Source organism: Syzygium oleosum, unplaced genomic scaffold, assembly GCF_021117445.2.
Source record: "Syzygium oleosum isolate NSW1041296 unplaced genomic scaffold, Sole_v2.1 Sole_v2.18, whole genome shotgun sequence".
In the NCBI taxonomy this organism is placed as follows: domain Eukaryota; kingdom Viridiplantae; phylum Streptophyta; class Magnoliopsida; order Myrtales; family Myrtaceae; genus Syzygium; species Syzygium oleosum.
Window position 1 is genome coordinate 5,627,895 of NW_026607502.1, and position 27,927 is coordinate 5,655,821.

The 27,927-nt window shown below is 41.0% G+C and overlaps 1 protein-coding gene and 1 pseudogene across 1 annotated transcript; both read left to right on the forward strand.

Moving 5' to 3' along the window:
* Nucleotides 1-6,061: 6,061 nt before the first annotated feature.
* On the forward strand, nucleotides 6,062-8,125 carry LOC115687242 (flavonoid 3'-monooxygenase CYP75B137-like). The gene is made up of 2 exons (XM_030612731.2): nucleotides 6,062-7,054; nucleotides 7,493-8,125. The coding sequence occupies exons 1-2, from the start codon at nucleotides 6,062-6,064 to the stop codon at nucleotides 8,123-8,125; spliced, it is 1,626 nt and encodes a 541-aa protein (XP_030468591.2).
* Nucleotides 8,126-11,308: 3,183 nt separating this feature from the next.
* LOC115687243 (flavonoid 3'-monooxygenase CYP75B137-like) lies at nucleotides 11,309-27,555 on the forward strand (annotated as a pseudogene).
* The last annotated feature ends 372 nt before the right edge of the window (nucleotides 27,556-27,927 follow it).

The window sequence follows — 27,927 nt, forward strand, 5'->3', positions numbered from 1 at the left end:
CTAAAAGCCAAGATTAAGCAAGAACAAGGGACAGCATGGGGGGCGGATAGCAGCAGCAACGAACGGCCACTCCGTCGAGGCTGAACGGCGACGAGCGGTTCCGGCTGTGCCTGATCGCACGGCGCGTGCAAGGGAGAAGGAAGGTTCGGCCATGGGGAGAGAAAGATGGGGCTGGTGGTGGCTTTGGCGTGAGGGAGAGAGGAGAATGAGGGAGAGAGAGAAAAGAAAGAAAGAAAAAGGGTGACACCAATAATTGGTGCTAACTACCCCAAGCAAAAAGACCATCCTACCCTCTCCTCTAGAACAAGATCCAAGGGCTACAAACCAAGCTCATCCACAATCAATGGTCAAGATCACTTCCATCCTCAAAATATCCAACGGTGAAAAAGGAAAAGAGCCAAGAGGATAAGGGCATTTTAGTCCATGAAATTCGGCCATAATGGAGGCTGTACAAAGACCATTAAGCCCTTCCCACATAACCAATAGCCTTCACACAATTCCAAGGGAAAAACAATAATTTTCCACTCCCGGTCCAATTTCCAAATTTTCCGACAAATCTGATCAATTCCTAGGTTGGCCAAGCAAATTGTGACGTCGTCCAATTAATTAGTTGTGAACCTTCGAGAAATTCAATACCCAAGATCGGATTCCAAGAAATAGCTAAAATCAAACTAACGCGACTTGAGTGCATCTCAAACTAACAGGCGGCTTTTGGGAGTTACGCATGTAAATTCACTCGAACTATGGCGACCTCGATTGTCATGTAATTGCGAGGATCAATCACTAGTTCCTAAGGACGCGATCGTTCGGAATAGGTTTTAGGATCGTTCGCAAATTCACATCATGGCAAGGCAGAATCACCCGCGATCCATTTTTGTGTTACTGACGAATCGATCTATAACCATTCTAAGATCGGCCTGTATTGGCCCAAAATATCCCCTCGACAATCCTTATGGTCGATAGTTGGTTCATGGTCAAGTTCTTTGATCACGCGAACTTAAATCCCTAATTAGCCTTTCCGTAATGGTCAGTATCCCGAGAGTGATCAATTCCGGGTGAGATTTAACTACAAGCGCATTAATGAAATCATTCATTTCATGAATCCCAAATGGATCGAAATTTGAAATGTCACAAGAAGATCCGGTTAGATAATGTTGGTGAGATTATGTCTAAGGCTTTTGATGACTAATGTATGGCCATTAGGATGGACGTGGAGCATCCTGTGCCACATACTCACACACAGAACGGCCTAGCAGAAACTTTAATTAAACGCCTGAAAATGATTGCTATACCGTTGCTGTTGAGGGCCAAATTACCCTTTAGTTTATGGGGACATGCGATATTGCACATTGCAGCACTGATTAGAATTTGACCTACTGCATATCATGAATACTCCCTGATTCAACTTGTACGTGGATGTGACCTGATGTTTCTCATCTGCGAATATTTGGTTGTGCCGTATATGTTCTTATACCACCTCCACAGCGTTCCAAAATGGGGCCTCAACGTCGACTTGGCATTTATGTGAGATATGAGTCTCCATCTATTATAAAATATTTGGAGCCCTAGACGGGCGACTTGTTTACTGCCCGGTTCGCTGATTGTATATTTGATGAGGCATATTTCCCGACATTAGGGGGAGAAAGCTTGAAGCTTAAGGAATGCCGTGAAATTTCCTGGAAGGAACATCAATTGAATTACCTTGATCCACGTACAAGCACAACTGAACTTGAAGTTCAGAAGATTATTAACTTGCGAAATTTAGCAAGTGAACTGCCATGTGCATTTACTGATCATAAAGGGGTGACTAAGTCCCATATTCCTGACGAAAACGCACCACCTAGAGTGGAGATCCCTTTGGGACCAAAAATGTCTGATGAGCCTAGTCAACGCCGTAAGTGTGGACGACCCACATGAGCTAAAGACATAAATCCACGGAAAAGAAAAAACATTCAGTCACCCAATGCGCCTTCTGTAGAGAAATGCAATCCCGGTGAAATTAGTGAAGCTGCCCCAAATAACAATCCCGGGAATACGGAACGGCCAAATCCTATTGATATGGGAAACGAAGAGGATTTGGTTGATTTAAACATAGAAGTTGCAGTAAATTATATGAATACGGGAGTAAGATATGATAGAATTACAATTGTCGTCGACAACTCCTTTGCCTCCTCAGTAGCGCTCACTGTCTCAAAAGATAATCTGGATCCAGAACCAAAATCCATTCTTGAATGCCAGAAGCGTTCAAATTGGAATAAATGGAAGGAGACAATTAAGGCAGAACTAGACTCGCTTAATAAACGTTGTGTTTTTGGACCTGTTGTCCGAACACCCAAAGATGTTATCCCTGTTGGATATAAATGGGTGTTTGTAAGAAAATACAATGAAAAGAATGAGGTGGTAAGATATAAAGCGAGACTAGTTGCCCAAGGGTTTTCGCAGAGACTCAGTATAGACTTTGATGTCACTTATTCTCCCGTAATGGACAACATTACGTTAAGTTATTTGATCAGTATGACAGAAAATATGAATCTAGATATGCACTTAATGGATGTTGTGACTGCATGTTTGTATGGGTCACTTGACACTGATATATATATATATATAAAAGTCCCTGAAGGATTTCCAATTCCCCATATGGGAAAGAATGAAAATCACAACATGTATAGTATTAAATTGCAAACATCATTATATGGTCTTAAACAATCCGGTCGCATGTGGTACAACCGGTTAAGTTATTACCTCCTGAAGTAGGGATATGTAAACAATATAATATGTCCTTGTGTATTCATAAAAAGGTCACCAAATGGCTTTGCCATCATATCTGTATATGTTGATGACCTGAATATAACTGGAACTCTAAAAGAGCTCAAAGAAACTCGTTCCTACCTAAAGAAGGAATTTCAAATGAAAGACTTGGGTCAAACCAAGTATTGTCTCGGCCTGCAGATCGAGCACCTCCTAGAAGGAGTTTTATTGCACCAGTCTAATTATACAAAAAGGATATTGGAGACATTTTATATGGATAAATCTCATCCTCTCAGCGCACCAATGGTGGTCCGTTCACTTGAAGTGGACAAAGACCCATTTAGACCTAAAGAGGAAAGCGAGGATAGGTTAGGACCTGAAGTTCCCTATCTTAGCGCCATAGGAGCACTGTTATATCTTGCAAATGGCACCAGGCCTAATATTGCATTTGCAGTAAATGTTCTAGCTAGACACAGTGCCAATCCAACCCGAAGACATTGGAATGGTGTTAAACATATCCTACATTACCTCCAAGGAACTGTTGGCCTTGGTTTATTTTACCAAAGAAACAGAGATTTAACATTGGTGGGATATTCAGATGCTGGCTATATGTCTGATCCTCATAATGCCAAGTCACAGACTGGTTATGTGTTCCTCTGTGGAGGCACGGCAGTTTCATGGAAGTCAGTAAAACAAAGTATGGTTGCTACTTCCTCAAATCATTTTGAGATTATTGCACTATTTGAAATTGCCAAAGAATGTGTTTGGTTAAGAACTTTGATACATCACATTCAAGATTCATGTGGCTTATCCTCAATTCATGATGCCCCGACTATACTTTTTTTGGATAATGCGGCTTGCATTGCACAAATGCGTGATGGATTTGTCAAAAGTGACAGAACTAAACATATTCACCTAAGTTATTTTACCCGCATGAACTCCAAGAAAAAGGTGAAATAGATATCCATCAAATTCGCTCTAGTGACAATCTTGCAGATTTGTTCACTAAATCCCTACCTACTTCCACATTTGAAAAACTTGTATATGGAATAGGAATGCGTCGGCTTGGACGACTACTTCAATCAAGGGGAGCGAATTAACCATCCCTGAAGGATGGAACCCATAAGGTTTATGGCTGTACTCTGTTTTCCTTTGCTAAGTTTTTTTTTCCCACAGGGTTTTTACTTACCAAAGGTTTTCTAATAAGGCAGCCTAAGTGCAATGACTATTAAAATGAGGGGGAGTATTATACGCACTGTACTCTTTTTCCCTTCGCCAAGTTTTTGTCCCACTGGGTTTTTCTTGGCAAAGTTTTTTTTTAATGAGGCAATCTAAACAGCGTATAATAAAAGGTGAACATCCAAGGGGGAGTGTTATAAATACATTGGGGATAAGTACAACGCAAGTGCCATAACTTTTGTACGGATGACACTTAAGTGCCATAACTTTTTTTTTGCTCACTTGAGTGCCATAACTTTCAAAAAAAAATCACTTAAGTGCAACTTACGAGCTGGTCGTAGGGGCCCGAAACCGCAGCTTTTTCGGCCGAACAATGACCTTCCCGGTGAGGCGAGCACCACCAGCTTGAAGAGGGGGTGTCGGTGAATCATTCCATGGCCTCCGTTCATCTCGAAATTTCCGTTTTAGCCTCCGTTGACGAAGGTAAATATGCTTCGTAGTCACACATTTATCGAGCCGATTTGTGTGACTACGAAGCATTTTTACCTTCGTCAACGGAGACTAAAACGGAAATTTCGAGACGAACGGAGGCTATAGAATGATTCACCGACACCCCCTCTTCAATCTGGTGGTGCTCACCTCGCCGGGAAGGTCACCGTTTGGCTGGAAAATCCGCGGTTTCGGGCCCTCACGACCAACCCCTCTGACAAGCTGGTCGTGAGGGCTCGAAACCGCGGCTTTTCCGGTCGAACGGTGACCTTCCCGGTGAGGCGAGCACCACCAGCTTGAAGAGGGGGTGTCGGTGAATCATTCCATGGCCTCCGTTTGTCTCAAAATTTCCGTTTTAGCCTCCGTTGACGAAGGTAAAAATGCTTCGTAGTCACACAAATCGGTTCGATAAATTGTGTGACTACGAAGCATTTTTACCTTCGTCAACGGAGGCTAAAACGGAAATTTCGAGATGAACGGAGGCCATGGAATGATTCACCGACACCCCCTCTTCAAGCTGGTGGTGCTCGCCTCACCGGGAAGGTCATTATTCTGTCGGAAAAGTCGCGGTTTCGGGCCCTCACGACCAGCTTGTAAGTGGCACTTAAGTGATCATTTTTTTGAAAGTTATGGCACTCAAGTGAGCCAAAAAAAAGTTATGGCACTTACGCTGTACTTATCCCAATAGATTGTATGATGTGGATGTATCACTTTTCACCATTCCATGAATAGTTCTATACATTCCCTCTTTCAATGTACATGATCACCTCCTCCATTAATAGTATACATGAACACATACATTCATGTACAATGTACTTATATTGTTCATGTACCCTCTAGCCTATAAATAGAGGCTTTTGTAAACTTGTTGAGGTGAGTAAACGGGTTAACATTTGCTTCCCACTTCTCTCTTATCTCTTCCTTTCTCTCATATTATACTTTAAGTTGATTTCTGAGTTGATTCCAAAGATCACCGTTTACTTTTACAACAGTTACGTTCAAACTTGCCCTTTATTCTTTATAGGGTTAATATCACAAAAAATCCCAAACTGTTACATCTGCAACAATTTACAATTCGTTAGTTTCTGTTAAATTTTATCGTCAAATTGCTAAGTTGGATGATATATGGTAGTTGACGGGTGTACTAGCTTAGGGTTTTACCCTCCTGTTTATCACAAATTTACTACTTTATGATTTTTCGTAGTATAAATCCATTTTAACGGAAGGTAAATTTATCACAAGTGTACCAGTTTGAGGTAAATTTGTCACAGGTGTACCAGTTTAGGGTTTTTGGTGTTAAAAAAGTTAATTTTGGATAAATTTGTTATAGATGTACCAGCTTGAAATTTTTCGTAGTATTAATCCTTCTTTATATGGAATGATAAGAATGAGCAAAACAAATTAGTAATTATTTATGCATTGAAGGTCGAGTTTCTTGTAAGTTGTAACATGTAACTGATCACATAAAAAATTATTTGTTGCCTTCAATAATTGTTCGTGTGTAAGTGTGTCACTAGAACCGTTGACTTTCTTCCTATATCATCTATCAGAGATCAGACTGTCCCTAGAAAGACCTATGTTTGGTGTGGCCAGAATCTTCCTCGCTCTCGTTCAACCGATCCGCATCCCGTTGTCGCAAGCCGAAATGTCGAGCAGAGATTCGGAAGGTGCCTGGCCGTGGTTGTGGCCTGCTAAAGAAGCGAATGATGCAATTCCTAGAGCTACTACAACACTGCTTGTCATAGCAATCACAGCTCTTAGTTTTTTCTCTTTATTCTGGAGAAGAAAAAATGGGACGGCTCCATTCCCGCCGGGCCCCCGAGGCATGCCGTTCCTTGGGTACCTCCCATTCCTAGGGACCGAGCTCCACCGGAAATTCGCTGAATTGGCTGAGACCTACGGCCCCATCTACAAACTCTGGCTCGGAAGCAAGTTATATGTCGTGGTTAACTCCCCATTGCTGGCCAAAGAAATTGTGCGGGACAAGGACACAACGTTCGCCAATCGGGATCCGAACATAGCCGCTACCATTGGATCATACGGCAGAAGGGACATTACCTTCTCAAGCCAGGGGCCTTATTGGAGGAATCTCCGCAAGCTGTTCATACGGCAGATGATGAGCAACGCGAGCCTTGACGCCTGTTATGGTTTGAGAAGGCAAGAGGTCAGGAAAGCTCTGAGTGATCTGTACAAAAAATCCGAGGTGCCGGTAGGTATCGGTGAATCGGCACTTCTGATCTTGATTAACGTGATGATGGCGATGCTATGGGGAGGGACGCTTAAGGGAGAGAAGAGCGAGGCTGTGGGGGCCGAGTTTCGAAAGGTGGTAGCTGAACTCATGGTGCTCGCAGGTAGACCGAATATTTCGGACTTTTTCCCAGCACTCGCTTGGCTTGACTTGCAAGGAGTCGAAAGGGACATGAAAATGGTGCATAAGTGGTTTGATGATTTTATTCAGTCTGCTATCGATTGCGCCACCGAAGGAAAAACAAATGAACTGTTCAAGCAGCAGGACGGAGAATCTAAAGGCAGTGAACAAAAAAAGGACTTTTTGCAGATTTTCCTGGACACGGAGATGGATCTTGAAGATAAGGAGTCTCCAATGGACAAGAATGAAGCACTCAAAGCCATTCATATGGTAAGTTTATTAAGCTAGGTGACTAGTTCTTATATGAATGTACATTATTATTTAATGACCTGATGCACTAGTAAGTATACTTAATCCTCTTCTGCAACTCTGTTGTTGGTTGATTTCATTTCATATTTTGGCCAACATAATCATGAGTTATTGTCAAGCGATTATGACTAGATTACCATTATTTTCATCCAGCGTCTTGGACATTAGTGAAACAAATATAGTAAAGTTGATATAATGCAAAAGTATTTCAATTATTTTGTGTCAATTTTCAAATGAAGTTGGTCGTATCATGTTCAGATTGAAATCTCTTTCCATACCCTTTGTTTCGTATCCTAGAAGGTTGATTCTTCTCTATTACAGTGATATATTATGTATTCAGCTTCATTAAACCTGACAGCAATTTACTCTTTCTGTTGACACTTCGAATTTGTGGAATAGGACATCGTGGTTGGTGGAACTGATACAACTTCAACAACGGTCGAGTGGGTGATGGCAGAGTTGCTGCAGAACGGTAATGTGATGAACAAAGTAGTCCACGAATTGACAGAAGTCGTGGGGAAGGATAAGATGGTCGAAGAGCACCACTTGCCCAAATTAAAGTACCTCCATGCTGTCATCAAGGAGGCATTTCGCTTGCACCCGGTGCTGCCCTTGTTGGTGCCTCGGACCCCACATGCTTCCTGTGTCGTCGGTGGTTACACAATTCCGAAGGGCAGCAACATATTCTTGAACGTGGGTTATATCCAACGGGACCCCAAGATTTGGGACAAGCCGTCAGAGTTCAGACCTGAGAGGTTCTTGGAAGATCCCAGCAAGTACGATCTCTCGGGCAACAACTTCACGTACATGCCCTTCGGTTCCGGTCGAAGGATGTGTGACGGGCTGGCGCTGGCAGAGAGGATACTACCGTATGTTTTGGCCTCTCTTCTGCATTCATTCGAGTGGGAATTACCGCCAGGAGCACAGCTGGAATTCTCGGACAAGTTCGGGCTTGTGGTCAAGAAAATGAAGCCCCTGGTCGCCATTCCCAGGCCGAGATTGTCCACTCCAGAGCTCTACATGTTGAGATAGATCTTTATTAGTCTCAAGACTGCTCATTTCAATTCTATGAAATAAACGTATCTTGCCTGTATCAATCATGTTTGAAAAGAATTTATGCTGCTTTTGTTTGTAATAGAAGGAGGACTTCCTGTCATCTATTGGTTCTTCAGGTCAGTTAGACCAGAAGATGAAGTCTAGTAATTTAAGAGCAAAACGTTTCGGGTCTTGCATATAAAATATATTCGACCGGGGAGTTCTCAAGGAGGCGGGTGCGCTTGCATCCGGTGCTGCATATTTTCTAAGTATTCTGGAACACTTATTAAGCATTCTTCGCAGTTTTCCGTAAGACTGATTGACTTTTCCTCGTTAAATTTTGCCTAAATATCTCTGACGCTTACTTCGACAATAAACTATGGCAAATGATGCGAATCTTGACATGGACAGCAGAGTAATGCATTAATAGCTATCTTTTTATATAAGATAAAGGAAAATCAAAACTAACAAGATGACCCAAATTGTCAAGAACTGTTAGTGACATCATTATCCTAATCATTCTAACTTTTCAATCATTTAACAATTTTTCTTTTCCTTTCCAAACCTACTAAAGCAAGCAGAGAATAAAAGGAACAAGAGAGTGAACAAAACGTGAGAGGATTCGGTGGGTTGAGCTCTCGGCTGATAAAAAGAAACCGAGAGAGAAAAACAGGAAACGGGTTTCATCATCCGTGGAGCTGTTTTAGTCCTCTGCTCTCCCCTTGTTCACGGACTGCATCGTCGAGCGAAAATGAGCCAACATCGCCGACTTTCGATCACTGTCCAGACCACTCCAGAAGCACATCCGCCGTCCTCATGCCGCTTGCTGAATCCATCGAGTTTCAACCTCAGACCTGTTTGAGCTGCTGATCCACGGCTGCCGAATTGGTCTGAATCGAGCCGGCAATCGTAGTCCATTTTAATTTTGTGGCATTTAATATGACAATTAATTATGGCAAGCAATCCGCATGGACAGCAAAATAATGCATTAATTGACACACCCCAAATCCTACAAAAACAGGGGAGATGACACGACTGTCCTCTACGCAGCCTCAAACAAATCATAACTAAGCTCTGATACCATTGTTGCCAATATCTTGCTGACAAATTGATTGACAACCGTCCAATGCACGCTCACTCTCACTAGGAACATTGCCAACATCTCTACTCCTAAGCTCTGATTACCATTTGTGATGCCATGTGATGGCTGAAGATGAGAATCAACGCTTGCAGATTTAGAGGGCTAGTAACTTGAAAACCCATGCATCCCACTATAACCATTTCTTTGGCTGGATGGTGATTGAGCAACACTACCTCCAGTTTCATACCAAGGCTTGCTGAGTCCTTGCTCACTAATCTTACGTGTAGTTCTTTCAGCTCCTAGTGAAGAACTTCTCGATGTACCAGAACCATAGTCATAATTTCCATAAACTTCACCTATATTCTTGTCTTGAACTGCTTCACCAAGAGGATCTCTATGCAAATGCTGAATCCTTTGCGTTTTCACTGGAGGATCCTCCATGTCCACCACTAAAGCTTAAAATATTAGCACATTAGAAACTATCACACAATCTCACCACTCCCAGAAAATCTATATAATTAGATTATAACCTAAACTCCGATACCCATAAATATCACACCCCCAACTCTAAAAGTTCATGGGCAGTTGACATGGCCATCCTTTCAACCGAAGGACGTAGCCTCAAATATAACCATCAATTTCAAATTCAGAATACAATATACTTAAAATATCAAAAGTGAGTGATATATTTCAACATAAACATTTTACATATAAGTTCAATTGAAAAAATCAACAATTAATAGTCTATTCTATTGATCAATCTCAATCAAATCAACGTCAATGATACATCCATTGAGTAATCTAATGCTCAACATCTATTTATGGTCACGCTTAACCCCTATAACAAAGGCAACCAAATTTACCCCCTATGTTAGGTCTCCACCTCTATCAACCGGTGATTCGGCCTAGAAGGATGTCATGATAATAATGTGCTTACTTACCCCCTCAATGGGTTCATGAGCATAATCCACTAATATCATTGTTTAATAAGCCACAAAACAAATCCATAATTCATCTCATAAACCGATTTCACAAACCAAATCATATAATCTTTCTCAATTGCATTTATCAATAGAGTGCATTTCTTGAAGCATTTCACAAACCGATACATATAGCTTTTGACAATTCCATTAACAAAGCATTTAATCAAGACATTCACAAAAGATTATTTCAAATATTTCAAAATGCCTTGTTAACTGACTAATAAAATAGTAAAAGCTCAATCCAATTTATGCAAGAAATATGCTCTTTCATAAATATACTCGATTAAATTTTTACCACTTTCAAAATATGAATTTATAAATTCATAGAAAAGATTGTACCACTCAATTGGGAATGCTCAAAACCAAACAATGAAAGTTACTCGAACTGTCGAAATTGCAATACTATCAAATAAGTGAGAAACAACATTAAAATCAAGTAAAACGCTACATCAACTATGAATTGGCTAAACCAAGCTTACTCACTAACAAAATGACTCTCACGCGCTAACGAAAAGTTCGCCCATAACGGATACTCGTTGTTGTTCGCTATCCGCAGCTTGCACGCTAAATTTGTTCCCGCCAAAACACTCTCCACCGAGCCCCGAGAACTTCAAAAAGGCCACCATCATCTGGTGGATTTTTCTCGTCCAGTGGATGCCCGGCATCATCATCAATAGTTTCCTAGTCACTATCTGAACCCGAATCATGGGACACATCTGATTTTTCCTCACTCCCAAGAAACTGATCTTCCTCATAAGAATTAAACATGTCAGTTTGCCGGTACACTTGATTAGCATCAAGCTGATATGACTCGTCAATTTCTTTTATATTGACTCCCTCGGTATAGCCTATCTCGAAGACTACATTGGGATCATTCGCTCCATTTCCGTCGGAGATTTTGTTAATGAGATGTCTTGAAGCTTTGCAAATATGCCCCCAGGTAACAGTCTTTTGTTTATTTAAATTACCTTCTTATACGCTTGCCCAATATAGTCTAAATTTATGTTCTCTTTGAAAAATGTATAGCGACTGAACATTGCCTAGTAGGAACTTCCAACACTGAAGGACGATCACGAAATAAACTTTTTTCCAGAAATAAAGTCTTCTCCACGCAAGATGGCATTCATGGTGCATGTGGGCGGTCCAAATGTTTCGATCTTTTTCCCGGTACTCGCTTGGCTTGACCTGTAAGGAGTGGAAAGGGACACGAAAAGGGTGCATCAGTGGATTGATGATTCTATTCAATCTGTTATTGATTGGGCCACTGAAGGAAGAACAAAATGAACCGTTCAAGCTGAAGGAAGGAGAATCTCAAAGCAATGAACAAAACAAGGACTTGTTGCAGATTTTCCTGGACATGGTGATGGATCTTGAAGATAGCCGGTAACCAGTGGACAAGAATGGAGCACTCAAAGCCATTCTTATGGTAACTTTATTAAGTTAGGTGACTGGTTCTTATATGAATATACATGACTATTTAATGACCTGATGCACCGGAAAGTATAGTTAATCCTCTTCCGCAACTCTGTTGTTGGTAGATTTCATTCCTTATTTTGGCCACCATAATCATGATTACTATCGAGCGATTATGACCAGAGTGTTACTCGCTTTCAAATCTATATCAGCCCCAGAAACCACAATTTTCAACCAACGTCCTATACAGTAGTGAAACAAATATAGCAAAGTTGTTATAATGCAAAGGCATTTCAAATATTGTGTGCTTCGTATGAAGTCGGTCGTATCATGTCAAGATTGAAATCTCTTTCCATGACTCTTGTTTCGCACCCTATCTTTTAACTTAGGTTGTGTCCAACCTTGCCCTCTCCATCTCAAAAAGCTCCATTCTACCTTGCCCTCTCCATCGCAAAAAGCTCCAATATTTGACTAGAATGTCGATTTTACTCAATTAGAGTGCTTCATTAAATATTCAGCTTTATTAAACAGAACAGCAATTTACTCTTTCTGATGAAACTTTGAATGTGTGGTATAGGACATTATCGTTGGCAGAACAGATACGTCTTCAACAACAGTCAAGTGAGTGATGGCAGAGTTGCTGCAGAACTGAGATGTGATGAACAAAGGAGTCCATGAATTGACAGAAGTTGTGGGGAGGTTAAGATGGTCGAAGAGCACCACTAAGTACCTCAATGCTGTCATCAAGGAGGCATTTCGCTAGCACCTGGTGCTGTCCTTAATGTTGTCTCGGACCCATCCACATGCTTTTGAACGGTGGTCACCAAACTCATGGTGCTCGTAGGTAGTCCGAATGTTTCGGACTTTTTCCCAGCACTTGCTTGGCTTGACCTACAAGGAGTGTAAAGGGACATGAAAAGGGTGCATCAGTGGCTTGATCCTTTTATTCAGTCTGTTGTCGATTGTGCCACCCAAAGAAGAACAAATGAACTGTTCAAGCAGGAAGGAGAATCTAAACGCAATGCGCAAAAAAAGGACTTTTTGCAGATTTTCCTGGACATGGAGATGGATCTTGAAGAAAACCAGTCACCAATGGACAAGAATGGAGCACTCAAAGCCATTCTAACGGTAAGTTTATTAAGCTAGGTCACTAGTTGTTATACGAACATACCTGACTATTTAGTGACCTGATGCACCAGAAAGTATAGTTAATCCTCTTCGACGACTCTGCTGTTGGTAGAATTTACTCCATATTTTGGCCACCACAATCATGAGTTGATGTCAAGCGATTATTACTAGAGTATAACACTTGTTTTCAAATCTATATTAACCCTAGATTGCCATAATTTTCAACCAGCCACCATGACAATAATGAAACAAATAAGCAAAGTTGACATATTGCAAAGGTGTTTCCATTATACTGTGCCAATTTTCGTATGAAGTTGGTCGTATCATGTCAAGCCTGAAATCTCTTTCCATAGCTTTTGTTTCGTATCCTATTGTCTAACTTAGGCTGTGTCCAACCTTGCCCCCTATACTACAAAAAGCTCCATATTTTGACCAGAACTCGGTCCCTCTTTATTACAGTGCTTCATCAAGTATTCAGCTTTATAAAGGATTACAGCAATTTGCTCTTTCTGATGAAATTTTGAATTGTGGAATAGGACATAGTGATTGGCGGAACGGATACGACTTCAACATTGGTAGAGTGGGTGATGGCAGAGTTGATGCAGAACTGAGATGTGATGAACAAAGTAGTCCACGAATTGACAGAAGTCGTGGGAGAGGATGAGATGGTCGAAGAGCATCACTTGCTGTTTACACCAAAATCGGCATGGATATCAAGTCGGTTTAATGTCAAAATCTGACGGACAATGGAGCTCAGTCATCTGCCGAAGTACGTTTGGATAAAATTCGGGAATGTAGTAAGCGTGAATGGCACCATGTCCCGAATTCTGTGATTGGAGAGAATCGGTAATTTTACCGAAAACATGAAAAGTTTACATTTCGGGAAATGCTGAAGCTACCGAAAATCGGCAAGATCACAACCCAGCCACGTGAATCGTGACAACAGGAAGTTATGAGCAAAAAGCGGAGATAGTGAGCACGAGCAGATCGTGGGAGATTATTTATCCAAATTAGAAGTCATTCCAGCGGTTGAGATCAAGTTTTGGTGGACGATGAAATTGGAAAACGTGGGTAAATAAGGCAGTTATTGAAAGCGCCAAGATTCAAAGTTCGAAAACAAAAAAGTAACCGACAAGCAGTTACAGGATAGGAGGAGATATAAATACTCAGAAGAAAGAAGAGGAAGAAAAAAACAACAATGCAAAAACACTCAAGCTTATATGCACTTTAGTTTCCTCTGCACTTTTACTTCCTGCGTTTACAGCTTCCTGTAGCTTTAGTTAACCTTCAAGTCCTTTACAGCTTTCATAGGAGTATTGTAACGTAGTTAGAAACTTTGTTGATCTCAGATCCATTTTCAATCCACTCAATTTCTACCCGCTTCCATATAACCCCGCACTACACTCTGTTTTTTCACCACGATTTTCCTAGAAATCAAGCCACAGAACCTACTTTAATAAAAACCGAAAATCGAAGTTTCGGTGAAGGATATTCCTCGTTGTAAAGCAAGCGAACATCTTTTTGGCACGCCCAGTGGGACCTGCGTGGTAAGATTTGGAGAAATGGTGAGAACTAGGCAATCTGAAGGAATACCGGTCGGCAACGTCAATAATCCAGTTGATGAAGCACGTTCTGAACACTCTGCGGCAAATCAAGTAGAGGAGAATGCCGACCTTCCTCGGCAATTAACTGAAGAACAAGCCCGTGCGTTGGCACCAGATAACACCTTGGTAGCCACGATAAAAAGGATGTTTGAGGAACAGCAGAACGATCTTACCAATCATATGGTGCGACATGTAACTGATGTGATAAAGCCCATGGTGATCAATGCTATAAATGAGGTAATATCGCGTCCCAGTTCATCTTCTCAAGTTCCATCCTTTTATGCAAATCCTCCTGGGACAACATCATTCCCACCAACATCGGGACCTCCTCATGTTGGATATAATGGTAATGGGGGATCAAATTCTCAACCTCCTGTTAGAATTATATCAAGGCCAGAGAATCCTACCCCTATAAACCTTGTGAATGGTGTGAGTGCTTATAATTTCTCTCAAAATGCCTCAAATGAGGTTAATTTGATTAATTCCATGGCCACAAATGCACCATCAGTGATGAATGTACCTCTACCAGTGAATATGCCTAATGTTGACCATATCAGACCACCTGCGCCTCAACCATATCCTCATGTGATAGAAAATCCTCTTTATAGACCACCACTACCCGTTAATTTCAACGTGGAGCAGCAAGGGGTGAATCGACCTCAACAGTTCGATCCTAGAGGTCAAGATCCTTGGTTAGGTCAGCAAAATTTAAGGTCATGGAACCCAGATAGAGTTGCAGAATTGGTAATGCAACAATTGGGAGCAGAAAGAGGAATGCCAAGGCCAGTGTATAGGAAACCACATCCCGATTGGGTTGACAATATACCATATCCGAGGGGTTTCAAGATGCCAGATTTTGCTGTATTTACAGGAGAAGAAGATCAGTCAACTGTGGAACATGTGGGTCGATTCTTAGCACAATGTGGAGAAGCTGGAACTAATGAGTATTTAAGGTTAAGGTTGTTCCCACTGTCTTTGTCAAAAACAGCGTTTACTTGGTATACGAATTTGCATGCGAATTCTATTCAGACATGGACGGAGATGGAAAGGCAGTTCCATTCTCAATTTTACCGAACAGTACCAGAGGTAACGGTAGCCGATTTGGCCAGGATGTATCAATATGGTACCGAAACGGTAGATCAGTTTATTGCACGTTTCAAGAAATCCAGAAACCGATGTTTAACATCACTTACCGAAAAGGAGTTCACGGATTTGGCTTTTAATGGCTTGAGGTTCAACCTTAAAGAAAGATTTGAAGGACAAGCATTTGACGATCTCTTTCAGTTGAACGCACGGGTTTCCAAGTACGAACACTTGTTGAAGGAGAAAGACAAGAAGCCGAATAAGGACAATCGGCATACAGTGGCATTTGCTGAAAATACCGAACAAGGTGATATAGCCGAAGAGGAGAATGAAATAGCCGTAGCAACTATGGTGCTTGAAAAACCATATGTGTGCCCAGCACTAAAGCCAGCCAAGATGAGAGATGCATCCAAGTTCAAGGCTAAGGAGACAAATAACTACTCCTTCGACATCTACAAGTTGGATGAAATATTTGACCTGTTGTTGAAGGATGGAGTGATCAAGCTATCTGAAGGGCAAATAATTCCGCCAAAGGAGGAAATGACAGATAAGAGGTATTGCAAGTGGCATCACTCTACAACTCATGATACGGTAAATTGCATTGTATTTAGGAAGACTATTCAAGAGGCAATTCGCCAAGGCAAAATTAAGTTTGCTGAAGACAAAGGCAAGGCCCCAATGGAAGTGGACACAGACCCTTTCCCGAACATGATTAGTATGGTTAACATACGAGATATGACAGGCGACGATAACAAGCAACTTTGCACTCGTTGTCACCAAGAGCTAATTCATCAGGATCGGGAAATACCCAAGTTCCAATACATGAGAGGAACAAGGGGGAGATATCGATCGGAATCGTTTGCCCGCAGAATAGGTAGACCACAGGTAAAATCTGAGATTGTTGCTACCGAAAATTGTACGGTACAAGCTAGAGATCAGGAAGTTCAATCAAGACAAACAGCACATGTTCCCGAAAGAAAAGATGTTAGTCGTAAATATGAGAGGAAGGAATATCACCATGATTCGTCGCAACCAGCTTTCCCACTTCGAGAATCGACCACTCAGGTTCATGAAGAAAAAGAAACATTACCCAAGCCTGCAAAGAAAAAGAATTTATGGCAACGATATAAAGAAGGTGATCCTAAAGTTGGATTGCTTGGAGAACCTAGTGGGAAGTTTGACTATGTGGTCTATTACGGAGATACGGATGACTATACACCTCCGTCATTACCAATTGTGCCGACTAGCTGGGGAGATGAGTTTGATGATCCACCACCATCAAATTCCCAGGAAATCCACAAGCGAAAAACAGTTAAGGTGCCACACCTCCCGAAGGAAAATGGTCAACAGTTAAATCGCCAGGACAAGCGTCTTACAGAACCATCAAGAGGCGTTTGCAGCGGATGAAAAACAGGCAAAGGAATTTCCAAAATAGCCGAGCTAAAAGTACAGCAAAGCAGGATTTACCTTTCACATCTGTCAGTAAGAAAGGTAATTGGGTCTGGAAGAGAAACCCTGATAAAAAAGATCAGATTAAATCAGAACCAGGGGATTCGGGAAATAGCTCTCGAGTTGAAATGAGAAAAGAAGAAGTTTCACAAGCTCCTCAGACAGTTAATTTTGGGCAGTTCACTGTAACCCTCAATCCAAGACATCAAGGAAAGGTGGGGCAAAAGAACTTAGGTCCTAAATGGTCACGAGGAAATAACAGGAGTTACCGAATTGGCTACCCCAAATTGTCAAAGAAATATCATCATCCATTACGGATAAACATGATCCATGCTAAACTTCCAGCGGAGTATGGAACTAATTTGGTAGTGGAAGAAGATACCGAACACATTTCGGAAAAGGAGATAGCCATGGCAGAATTCCAGTTTCCCGACAAGGAAGCCATTAAGTTTGATAAGGTATCTTCTGAAAAAGCAAAGCATCTAAGATCCTTGGTTATTTCAGGAAAGGTCAATGGTAGGTCTGTCGGTAAAATTTTCGTAGATGCCGGAGCCACTTTGAACCTCGTATCTTACAAGTACTTCAAGAAATTAGGGAAGGACGATAATGACATTATCCCTTCCAATGTTCAGTTGGCTGATTTTCTTGGGGAAGTTACCGAAGTCAAGGGGATAATAGTGCTGGACTTGATTATAGGGTCCAAGTCGTCCAAAACGACTTTCTTTTGTGATAGAGTCTGATGGTTCATATAATCTGCTGCTCGAAAGAGATTGGATACATTCTAATCAGTGCGTACCTTCAACTTTGCATCAAGTCTTGGCATTCTGGAATGGTAATAAAGTGGAATATGTTGAGGCAGATTCGGGATATGCTTCAATCGGGTGGACGGACATTTGCCGAAAATATCGAGACTGTGCACCTGAAGGTTATGCTGTTGAAACACCAGAGACAGATCCACAGTCCCTTGCTTATTGCCGCTTCGGGGATGTGAAAGCTGAATGGATCCCTAAGTCAAGCTTGGCATTGGAAGAATTACATACTCTATATGGAAAGCGAGTCAGTATTGCAAGAAGTTTGTGAAAGGTACTTTACACATTTGGCGGAAATGGCGCATCAAAAGATTGGAGCCTCAGATTGTATAGATGAATGGAAAGACCCATTAGTCAAAGAAGAGGACAATGGAGGCTCAAGATCCATTGTTAGAAGTTGATATAGGGGAGCCTGGTTGTTTCCGCCCGATATATGTAAGTGTTTTTTTACAAGGGGGCATGAGAGAAAAGTTGGTTAATCTAATCAAAGAGTATAAGGATTGTTTTGCATGGGACTACAATGAAATGCCTGGTTTGTCAAGAGATATTGTAGAACATCGCCTTCCAATCAAGAAAGGATTTCGTCCGCATAAGCAGCTAGCAAGGAGGTTTGCTCCGGATGTGGTAGATAAAGTCAAGGAGGAAATAGAAAGGCTGCTGAAAGCAAGATTTATTGAAACAACCAGGTATGTAGAATGGCTTTCAAATATTGTCCCTGTAAAAAAGAAGAATGGGAAGCTGAGAGTTTGTATTGACTTTCGGGATCTGAATAATGCCACTCCAAAGGATGAATATCAAATGCCTATGGCAGATATGTTAGTAGACTCAGCATCGGGAAATGAGATGTTATCCCTGATGGATGGTTATTCGGGTTATAACCAGATATTTATCGCTAAGGAAGATGTCCCGAAGACAGCATTTAGATGTCCTGGTGCAATCGGGACTTTTCAGTGGGTGGTTTTGCCTTTTGGACTAAAGAATGCAGGAGCTACGTACCAGCGGGCAATGAATTTGATTTTTCATGATATGATTGGTAAATTCTTAGAAGTTTATATTGATGACGTGGTGGTTAAATCAGCCCAAGAAGATCATCTGGATTATCTCGAGCGAGCGTTTATTAGAACGAGGAAATACAAATTGAAGATGAATCCAGCCAAGTGTGCCTTCGGAATACAAGCAGGAAATTTCTTGGGATTTTTGGTCAATCAGAGGGGAATCGAAGTTGACAAGAACAAAACAAAAGCTATCATGGAGCTTTCTCATCCTACGTCAAAGAAACAATTGCAGATGGTGATCGAGGAAATAAACTTTCTAAGAAGATTCATTGCCAATTTGTCTGATAAAATGGAGCCGATGACACAGCTTCTGCGTCTCAAAAAGCAAGATGAATTTATATGGGAAGAAAAACAACAGAAGGCGTTTGATTCGATCAAAGCTTATCTAATGAATCCGCCTGTATTAATGCCACCAAAAGCAGGCAAACCACTGAAATTGTACTTATCAGCTACCGATATAACTATCGGGAGTATGTTGGCTCAAGAAAATGAGAATGGGAAAGAACAAGCGGTATATTATTTGAGCAGGGTGTTAACTGATGTTGAAAAAAGATATACCGCAATTGAAAGATTATGTCTATCTTTATACTTTGCTTGTATGAAGTTAAGGCATTATTTGCTGCCAACTACAGTGCATGTGATCGGTAAGACTGATATAATAAAATATATGCTATCCCGACCTGTTATAAAAGGGCGTATAGCAAAGTGGGCATTTATCTTGTCCGAGTTTGATTTGATATATGTGCCGATCAAAGCAGTAAAAGGCCAAGCCATTGTTGATTTTCTTACCGAATATCCATGTTTACAAATGGAAGAAAATGAGCAAAGTCTCAGTTAAGTTCTACCATGGATTATGTATTTTGATGGATCGCGTGCTAAGAGCATGGCTGGAGCTGGATTGGTAATAATTTCTCCCGATGGGAAACTTACAAGGTGCGTTTATAAGTTAAATTTTGTATGTTCAAACAATCAAGCCGAATATGAAGCATTGATTATCGGACTAGGAATATTGATTGAATTGAAAGCACAGTTTATCAAAGTATTCGGTGATTCACAATTAGTGATGAAGCAATTAAGGGGAGAATAACAGTGTTTGAATGAGAATTTGATTGGTTATTACTATCTAGCTAAAAAGCAATTAGAGCAATTCAGGGAGTACGACATAGTCCATGTTAAAAGAGATACAAATTTTGAGGCTAACGAGTTGGCTCAAGTAGCTTCTGGATACCGAATATCAAAAGAGTTAGCTGATATTACAACCACCATAACACTATCGGTACCTTCTATTGAACAAAGAAAGATACCGATAGCAGTTAGCGAGGTAGTCCAAAAAGAGGATTGGAAGCAAAGTATCATCGAGTATTTGAAGAATCCAGATTCAAGAGATCGAAAGCTGAGAAGACAAGCCCAGAAATATGTCGTATTAGGAGAAGAATTATACCGAAAATCCTCAGATGGATTGCTCTTGCGTTGTCTTGATGAAGATAATGCAAAATTGGTTATGGCAGAAACACATGAAGGCGTATGTGGAGCTCATCAAGCAGGAATCAAGATGAGATGGCTGTTAAAAAGGTATGGATATTTTTGGCCAGCAATGATGCAGGATTGTATCAATTATGCCAAAGCATGTCTTTCATGTCAAAAACATGGACCGTTGCAACATGTACCTGCTATGGAGCTCCATTCTGTTATAAAGCCGTGGCCATTTAAAGGATGGGCAATGGATATAATTGGTAAGATCTACCCATCCTCTTCTCATAAGCACAGTTATATTTTGTTAGCCACAGATTATTTTACGAAGTGGGTGGAGGCCATTCCATACAAGAGTATAACACAAAAGACCGTGATCAAATTTATGGAGGAAAATATAATTCATCGATTCGGCTTGCCTGAATCAATTACTGCCGATCAAGGTACAGTGTTTACTGGAAGTGAAGTAAAGGAATTTGCGCAATCAAGAGGAATCAAAATGATTTATTCCACACCGTACTATCCTCAGGCAAATGGACAAGCTGAGGCTACTAACAAGGTTGTTATTGGTCTTATCAAGAAACATCTAGAAGAAAATCCAAGGGAATGGGATACTTTATTGTCAACAGTATTGTGGGCATACCGAACGTCATGAAGATCAAGTATAGGTATCAGCCCTTATATGCTTACATATGGACAAGAGGCAGTTTTACCAATGGAAATAACAGTGCAATCTTTAAGAGTCCAATTACAGAGTGAAATGTTGCCTGAAGATTATAAAGATTGGATGCATACAAATTTGGATGAACTAGATGAGGTTCGTGCGGTTTCTTTGGATCAATTGATTGCACAAAAGAGAAGAGTAGCCAGAACTTTTAATAAAAGAGTTAAAGTTAAGCAGTTTGTGGTGGGGGATCTAGTATGGAAAGCGATACTGCCTTTTAATCTCCAAAATAGAGAATTCGGTAAATGGTCATCAAATTGGGAAGGACCCTATTTAGTTACCGAAGTGCTGAGTGGGAATGCATACAGGTTGATGGACGTCAATGGAAAAGAACTATCACGTTCTATAAATGGAAAATTCCTGAAGAAATATCATCCATCAATCTGGGAAACATAAGAAGATTTATTCATCCACTAGAAGTCAAAATACATTCTGATCTTGGTTACAAAGATTTGCAGATCCTTAACAAATTTGAGATTTTGGGCTACAAGATTAGAATGTAAGGCAAGATTCGGGTGAAGTTTAGAAAGTTGTTCTTCAAGATACTTCATGTGACGAGAATGGAAGCGGACAACTTCAAACTTCTCCCAAGCTTCTCGAAGCAACTGCCTGTACCTGTTTGAAGAAACTTCAACCATGGATCTAACTCGAGAGATTTCATCTCTGATCACTCTCTGTTCTACACAACGATGATTCAAAAAGAAAGTAAGGAGTCGACGTGCCATCTCAACGTCATCTTAAGCTTGAATACAAGACTCTTGGGTTTGAGCATATTCAGCCTTAGAATCTTGCAATCGGGAAAACTCCTTTTCAATATGAAGTTGAAGAGCATCACTTCCACAACAACAGTTCCAAATTCCAAATCTCCTCACATTATGTTTGAATGCATCAAAGTTATCGGGAATAAAGAACATAGCTCCCGCACGGATCCGGAAAGGTAGAATGCATGCAGTGAAATACTTTGAATCGAAGAAGTCCTGTCGGGTTGGTAACTTCTACCTTATGATTGTTATTCAATAATAAAGCATGGTGTCCTTGGGACAGCAGTTCGTGTAGTCGCCTCCATAAGGATCGATCACCTATAGAGAATGAAGCAAGTTGTCATGTTAAAGGGAATGAAGAATGGTAGTCAAAGGTCAGGTAGAAAGTTTACCTTCATAAGTATTACGACCATTCTGTGATCGAGACCAAAGGAGCAGCCGAGATGAAGAACCATGTGAAGACATCATGAACAGGATTGTGAGTTTGCAGGGAATCTGTGGCAAGCTTAAACAGTTATAAAGGGAGCAGATCGTGGAGGATGATGTGTCAGAATTTTCTCGGAGAGATGGGATGGAGATGGAATTTGATTCATGCATGTGGATAAGCAGTTATTAAGTTGGTAACCAATAAGTTTAGAGAGAATGAATGATAGGAAAGGTAAGCGTTTGATCTTTCAGTTACGCAAGTTGCAGTGGAACAGTTATCTTTGAGTTGATTCAGATATCCAAAAGAACCAGACAGAGATAAAGAGCGACATTTGGGTAGAACGTTTGGGTTACCGATTGCTAAAATATACAGCGTCGGAAATTTGCTTTATCGGGATATCCTACATTTGAATATACAGCATCGGGAATTTGCTCTGTCGGGATATTTTACAATTAAACAAATGCAAGGAAGACTAAGAATGGAATCCAACAAATGGTTTCGACATTTTATCTCCAATTAGCCAATAGGGTCTTGGCTTCAGTTACAAAATCTCTTAATCTAATCTCTAGCCTGTAGTTTTCATCCATAATCTCTGCCCTTTTCTTCTCATGAACCCTAACTAACCTAATAGTATTATCAAACTCTCTCTCCAATTCCCTACATTTCTGCATCTTGCGTCTAAGTGGGGGAGAAAAGTCTGAGACTGTGAATTTCTGATCTATAATTTGAGCATCCACCATCCTCAGCTCTGCTTCAAGTTCTGCTTTTCTGGCCTCCAAGCTTTGAAGTTTGCTTGCCTCAACTTTAAAATGATTATAGAAGAGACGAGCATCTTCACGCTTGTGGGCTAACTCATCCTGGATTGCCAGTCCTCGGCTTTCTCCAAAGAGAAGATGGGGGAGATGATCAAGATTGACTCTGATTGTAGTCACAGCATCTACAAAGTCAACAGCGAAGAGATCAATCTTGTCTTGAAAAGAATCCAACAAGATAAAGGATGGATGGTCAGAGCATATTTCCTGGAAAAGATTCCTCGCTTGGCGTTCTTTGTTAGAGTCGATGATCAACTTCCCATAACCAGGCTCTAATAGGTTTAAGAGTTGTTCCCATTTAGCTTTAGCCACTTCTCTAGGAACTTCGGCAAGCATTGACAAAGTTGAAGGCCCTGAGGAGTCAGCAGTCATTGAAGAACTGGGATGAGTACTAGCCAATATTCTCTCCAACTCCTCCCGTTCTACTAAAGAGAAAATTTCTATCTAAGCAAATGGATTGGGCATAGCAGAGGATGTTGAGGGAGGTAAAGCAGAAATAATCTGAGAAGTTGGTGGCACTTGCACATTCAAAGGTTCCTGAATCGTCGTTTCTTCAGGCGTTGGAATCTCTTGAGGTGCAGAAGCAGGTATGTCAGAAGCTGCAGCTGTAACATATGTATATCAGATAACTGAATAGAAATTTCGAGTCAAATACAGGGCAATGACATTTACCAGTAAGAGCTAGAGGAAGATTCTCTTCAGGTTCTATGACATTGGTAGAAGTATCCTGCGTTGGTATACCCTCTTGGGAATTTGAAATAGGAGGTTGATCTTGAATCAACTCAGCAGTAACTTCTATCAAAGAAGCAGGAATTACTGGTGAAAGATTTGGGGCTGATATGATAAGAGCCTTGCTAGGAGAAGGAACAAGGGAAGCAACACTGGATGGATCAGTCTTGGGAATATCTGGATTAATCAAAAGATATACAGGTTAGTGCTAATATGCACATTGCTAGTCTCCATAAATAGAGCAAGAGAAGTACCTTTTGGTAGGCGCGGTTTCATCATAGCTCGAAGCGTGAGCTCTGAAGATTGATCAGATGTTGGAGGATTTTCTGGAGATTCTGAGGAACGAATAGTTACTTTTCTAAAGCCGCGTTTTGCTGGTGCTTTCTTTGGAACAATAGAGTCTGAAGTCTTTCTTTTCTTGTTCACTGCGAGAGTATGATGTTAAATGGGAGGCTGAAAATCAAGCAAAACATATATTGAAAATCAGAATCAAATTACCTTTGGAGGGTTCTATTGACTTGGTTGGAGGCGTATTCACAGCCTCAATTGCTTTTGATGCTATAGGAGAAACAGCATCTCTTATTTTTGAAAGAATCAGGTCCAGAGGATCTGAAAACACAGTCTTTTGATAATCCTTCCACCAAAGGTCAAAATCGGCCGAAGAATAATCAGAGTAGCCAGTGAATTCGATGACACGGGACAATCGGTAGATACCCAGTATCAACGTGGTCGCCTTATTAAAAGGCCGATCATCCTTCAACCTTGCAAGTTAATTTATCAAAAGAAGCAACAGAGAAAGTGTAAAGGGCAGGAACAGGAACTCCTTGAATTAACCCAAGTTGCCTGGCACAGTATTGGGGAGAATAGATTTCAAAGCCAGCAGCAAACCTGCCTTTTGTCGAAAATCTCACAGGGAGATCAACAGAAGTCAGGACAGATTGCCAAAAATCACTTTTGTTCTTCTGAAAGGTAGGAAGGTAAGATTTGAATTGAGGGGTAAAGAAAGGAGAGAAAGAATGTGGATTCTCCTTAATGGAATAAATTTGAGAAATAAAGTACCGAAAACAAGAGGATAGTGTTTTAGGAACAGGGACCAGTTTCCTGCTCAAAGTTTGGCAGACTAGTTGGTCAGGAATAGAAACTGAGAGGGGTTGGATAACTTGATCCTCGGAAAACCAAGCAGGGAAATAGAAGGTTGCCCATGCTTGAAGAAGCCAAAGGGGACCACCAAAAACGCCACTAACTTCATCTGAAGCAGTGGAGGAAGAAGCATGGGCTAAACCCCGATAGAGTAAGGCCAGCATTGTTTTGCCTAAAGAAAGCTGGGTCCCTGAAGCTAAAGCAGAAGCAACAGCAACAAAATCGTTCGAGACCCTAACTATAGGGTGGCAGAAAAGGAATTTACAGAGCCAGTATAAAAGAAAAGCAGTGTGCTCTTCGTCGGTAATTGCATTTCCCTTTTTAAAGTAGTTTTTCATGAATGTCCCGTAGGCCAGTTCAGAATCAGACAATTTGCCGAGCGGCGAATGAGAATCTGGAGACAGGGTAGATGGGTCTGTACCCAAAGGAGAGAGTCTAGTAAGGCAATGTACATCAAGCAAAGTTACCGACATAGGAGAAAAATGGAAAAAGAAGCAGTTGGTCGAAGATGACCAAAAACAGGACAATGCGCCAATTAGTTCCCGACTCACATGGTAGTCAAAACAACTAAGACGCAAAGCATCGTGGATGGAAAGGGTATTCCAAAGAGAACCTTTAGAAGGAAGAAGACGAAGGTACCATTGATAGAACTCAGAATCAAAATCAGAGAAAGCCCTAAGGCGAGAAGGACGAGAATACCACTGGTACGCCAAAATAGATGACTCATGGATGGGAAGTACCTCAATCTGATGACGAGGGAAGCGGTTTGACAAGCATTGTGGAACGAAAAAGTGATTGTGAGCAGCAGGGCCAAGGATATAAGAATCTTCAAAATCATTATGTACAAAGAACAGATGAGATCCTTCTTTGAAATTATCAGAATCTCGGAATAGATAATATCGGTCGAGGGCATCTGATGCAGAAAAGGAGAAAGTTTGGTCCTTGGAAGCTTTGGAAGCCATGGATTTTAGTAGAGTGTCGGAAAAGATTGCAGAGATTCGAAAAGGTGAAGATGAAGAAGAACGAAAAAGGAACAATTTTTATCAAAAGTGTTTTGGAGACGAAGGGGTAGGCGCGCGAAGCAAGGTGACGAAGCGACGTCAAGAATAGGTACTTTTTCTTTGACATTTAAAAGAATTAAAAGTTCTTTTAATTCTTTTAAAAGGGGGCATTTGTTTACACCAAAATCGGCATGGATATCAAGTCGGTTTAATGTCAAAATCCGACGGACAATGGAGCTCAGTCATCTGCCGAAGTACGTTTGGATAAAATTCGGGAATGTAGTAAGCGTGAATGGCACCATGTCCCGAATTCTGTGATTGGAGAGAATCGGTAATTTTACCGAAAACATGAAAAGTTTACATTTCGGGAAATGCTGAAGCTACCGAAAATCGGCAAGATCACAACCCAACCACGTGAATCGTGACAACAGGAAGTTATGAGCAAAAAGCGGAGATAGTGAGCACGAGCAGATCGTGGGAGATTATTTATCCAAATTAGAAGTCATTCCGCAAGTTGAGATCAAGTTTTGGTGGACGATGAAATTGGAAAACGTGGGTAAATAAGGCAGTTATTGAAAGCGCCAAGATTCAAAGTTCGAAAACAAAAAAGTAACCGACAAGCAGTTACAGGATAGGAGGAGATATAAATACTCAGAAGAAAGAAGAGGAAGAAAAAAACAACAATGCAAAAACACTCAAGCTTATATGCACTTTAGTTTCCTCTGCACTTTTACTTCCTGCGTTTACAGCTTCCTGTAGTTTTAGTTAACCTTCAAGTCATTTACAGCTTTCATAGGAGTATTGTAACATAGTTAGAAACTTTGTTGATCTCAGATCCATTTTCAATCCACTCAATTTCTACCCGCTTCCATATAACCCCGCACTACACTCTGTTTTTCACCACGATTTTCCTAGAAATCAAGCCACAGAACCTACTTTAATAAAAACCGAAAATCGAAGTTTCGGTGAAGGATATTCCTCGTTGTAAAGCGAGCGAACACTTGCCAAAATTGAAGTACCTCAGCACGGTCATCAAGGAGGCATTGTGCTTGCACCCGGCTCTGCCATTAATGGTTCCTCAGACACCACATGCTTCCTGTGTCGTCAGGGGTTACACGATACCGAAGGGCAGTAACATATTCTTGAACGTGGGTTATATCCATAGAGACCCCAAGATTTGGGACAAACCGTCGGAGTTTAGACCCGAGAGGTTCTTGGAAGATCCCAGCAGGTATGATCTCTCAGGCAACAACTTCACGTACATGCCGTTCGTTCTGGTCGGAGGATATGTGCGGGGCTTGTGCTGGCAGTGAGGATGCTAACGTTTGTATTGGCATCTCTTTTGCATTCATTCGAGTGGGAATTACCGCAAGGGGCAGAGCTGGACTTATTGGACAAGTTTGGGTTTGTGGTCAAGAAAATGAAGCCCCTGATGGCCATTCCTAAACCGAGATGGTCCACTCCAGAGCTCTACATGCCGAGATAGATCTCTCTATTAGAGTCTCAAGACTCTTCATTTCACTTCTACGAAATAAAAGTATTTAGCCAGTAACATAATGTTTTAAGCATTTACTCAAACAGACAAACAGCCAAGTACCAGCAAGTAAGGGTTCATGTACGAAACCAGGCTTGAAAACAATCTGTGCTGCTTTTGTCTGTCATAGGAGAAAGAATATTTGTTATCTATTGGTTCTTCAGGTTAGTAAGACCAGAAGATGAACTCGTGTGATTTAAAAGCAAAACGTTTCGCTCTTGCATATATATATATTCAAAAACAGAGTTCTCAAGGAAGCGGGCTGCTCGCTCTGGGCGCTGCATAATTTCAATTGATTTTATTAATGAGTATTCTGAAACACTTTTAAGCAATCAAATTGGGAGATTTTGCAGTTTTCCATGGATTGACCGACTTTTTCTCGTTAGTATAGTCTACTTGATATTGGGTGAATATATATGACATTTATCACGACAATCAATTATGGCAAATGATCAAGTAAAAGAAAATGTCCGATATACTAGATTTAATTAGCAGCCAGTTCCGCTACTCAGTAATGACAAATTGTTACACTCAAGATTTCTCGTGAATTTCCTTGTCAATGGATACAACATGAATACCCCTATCTTTACTCGACA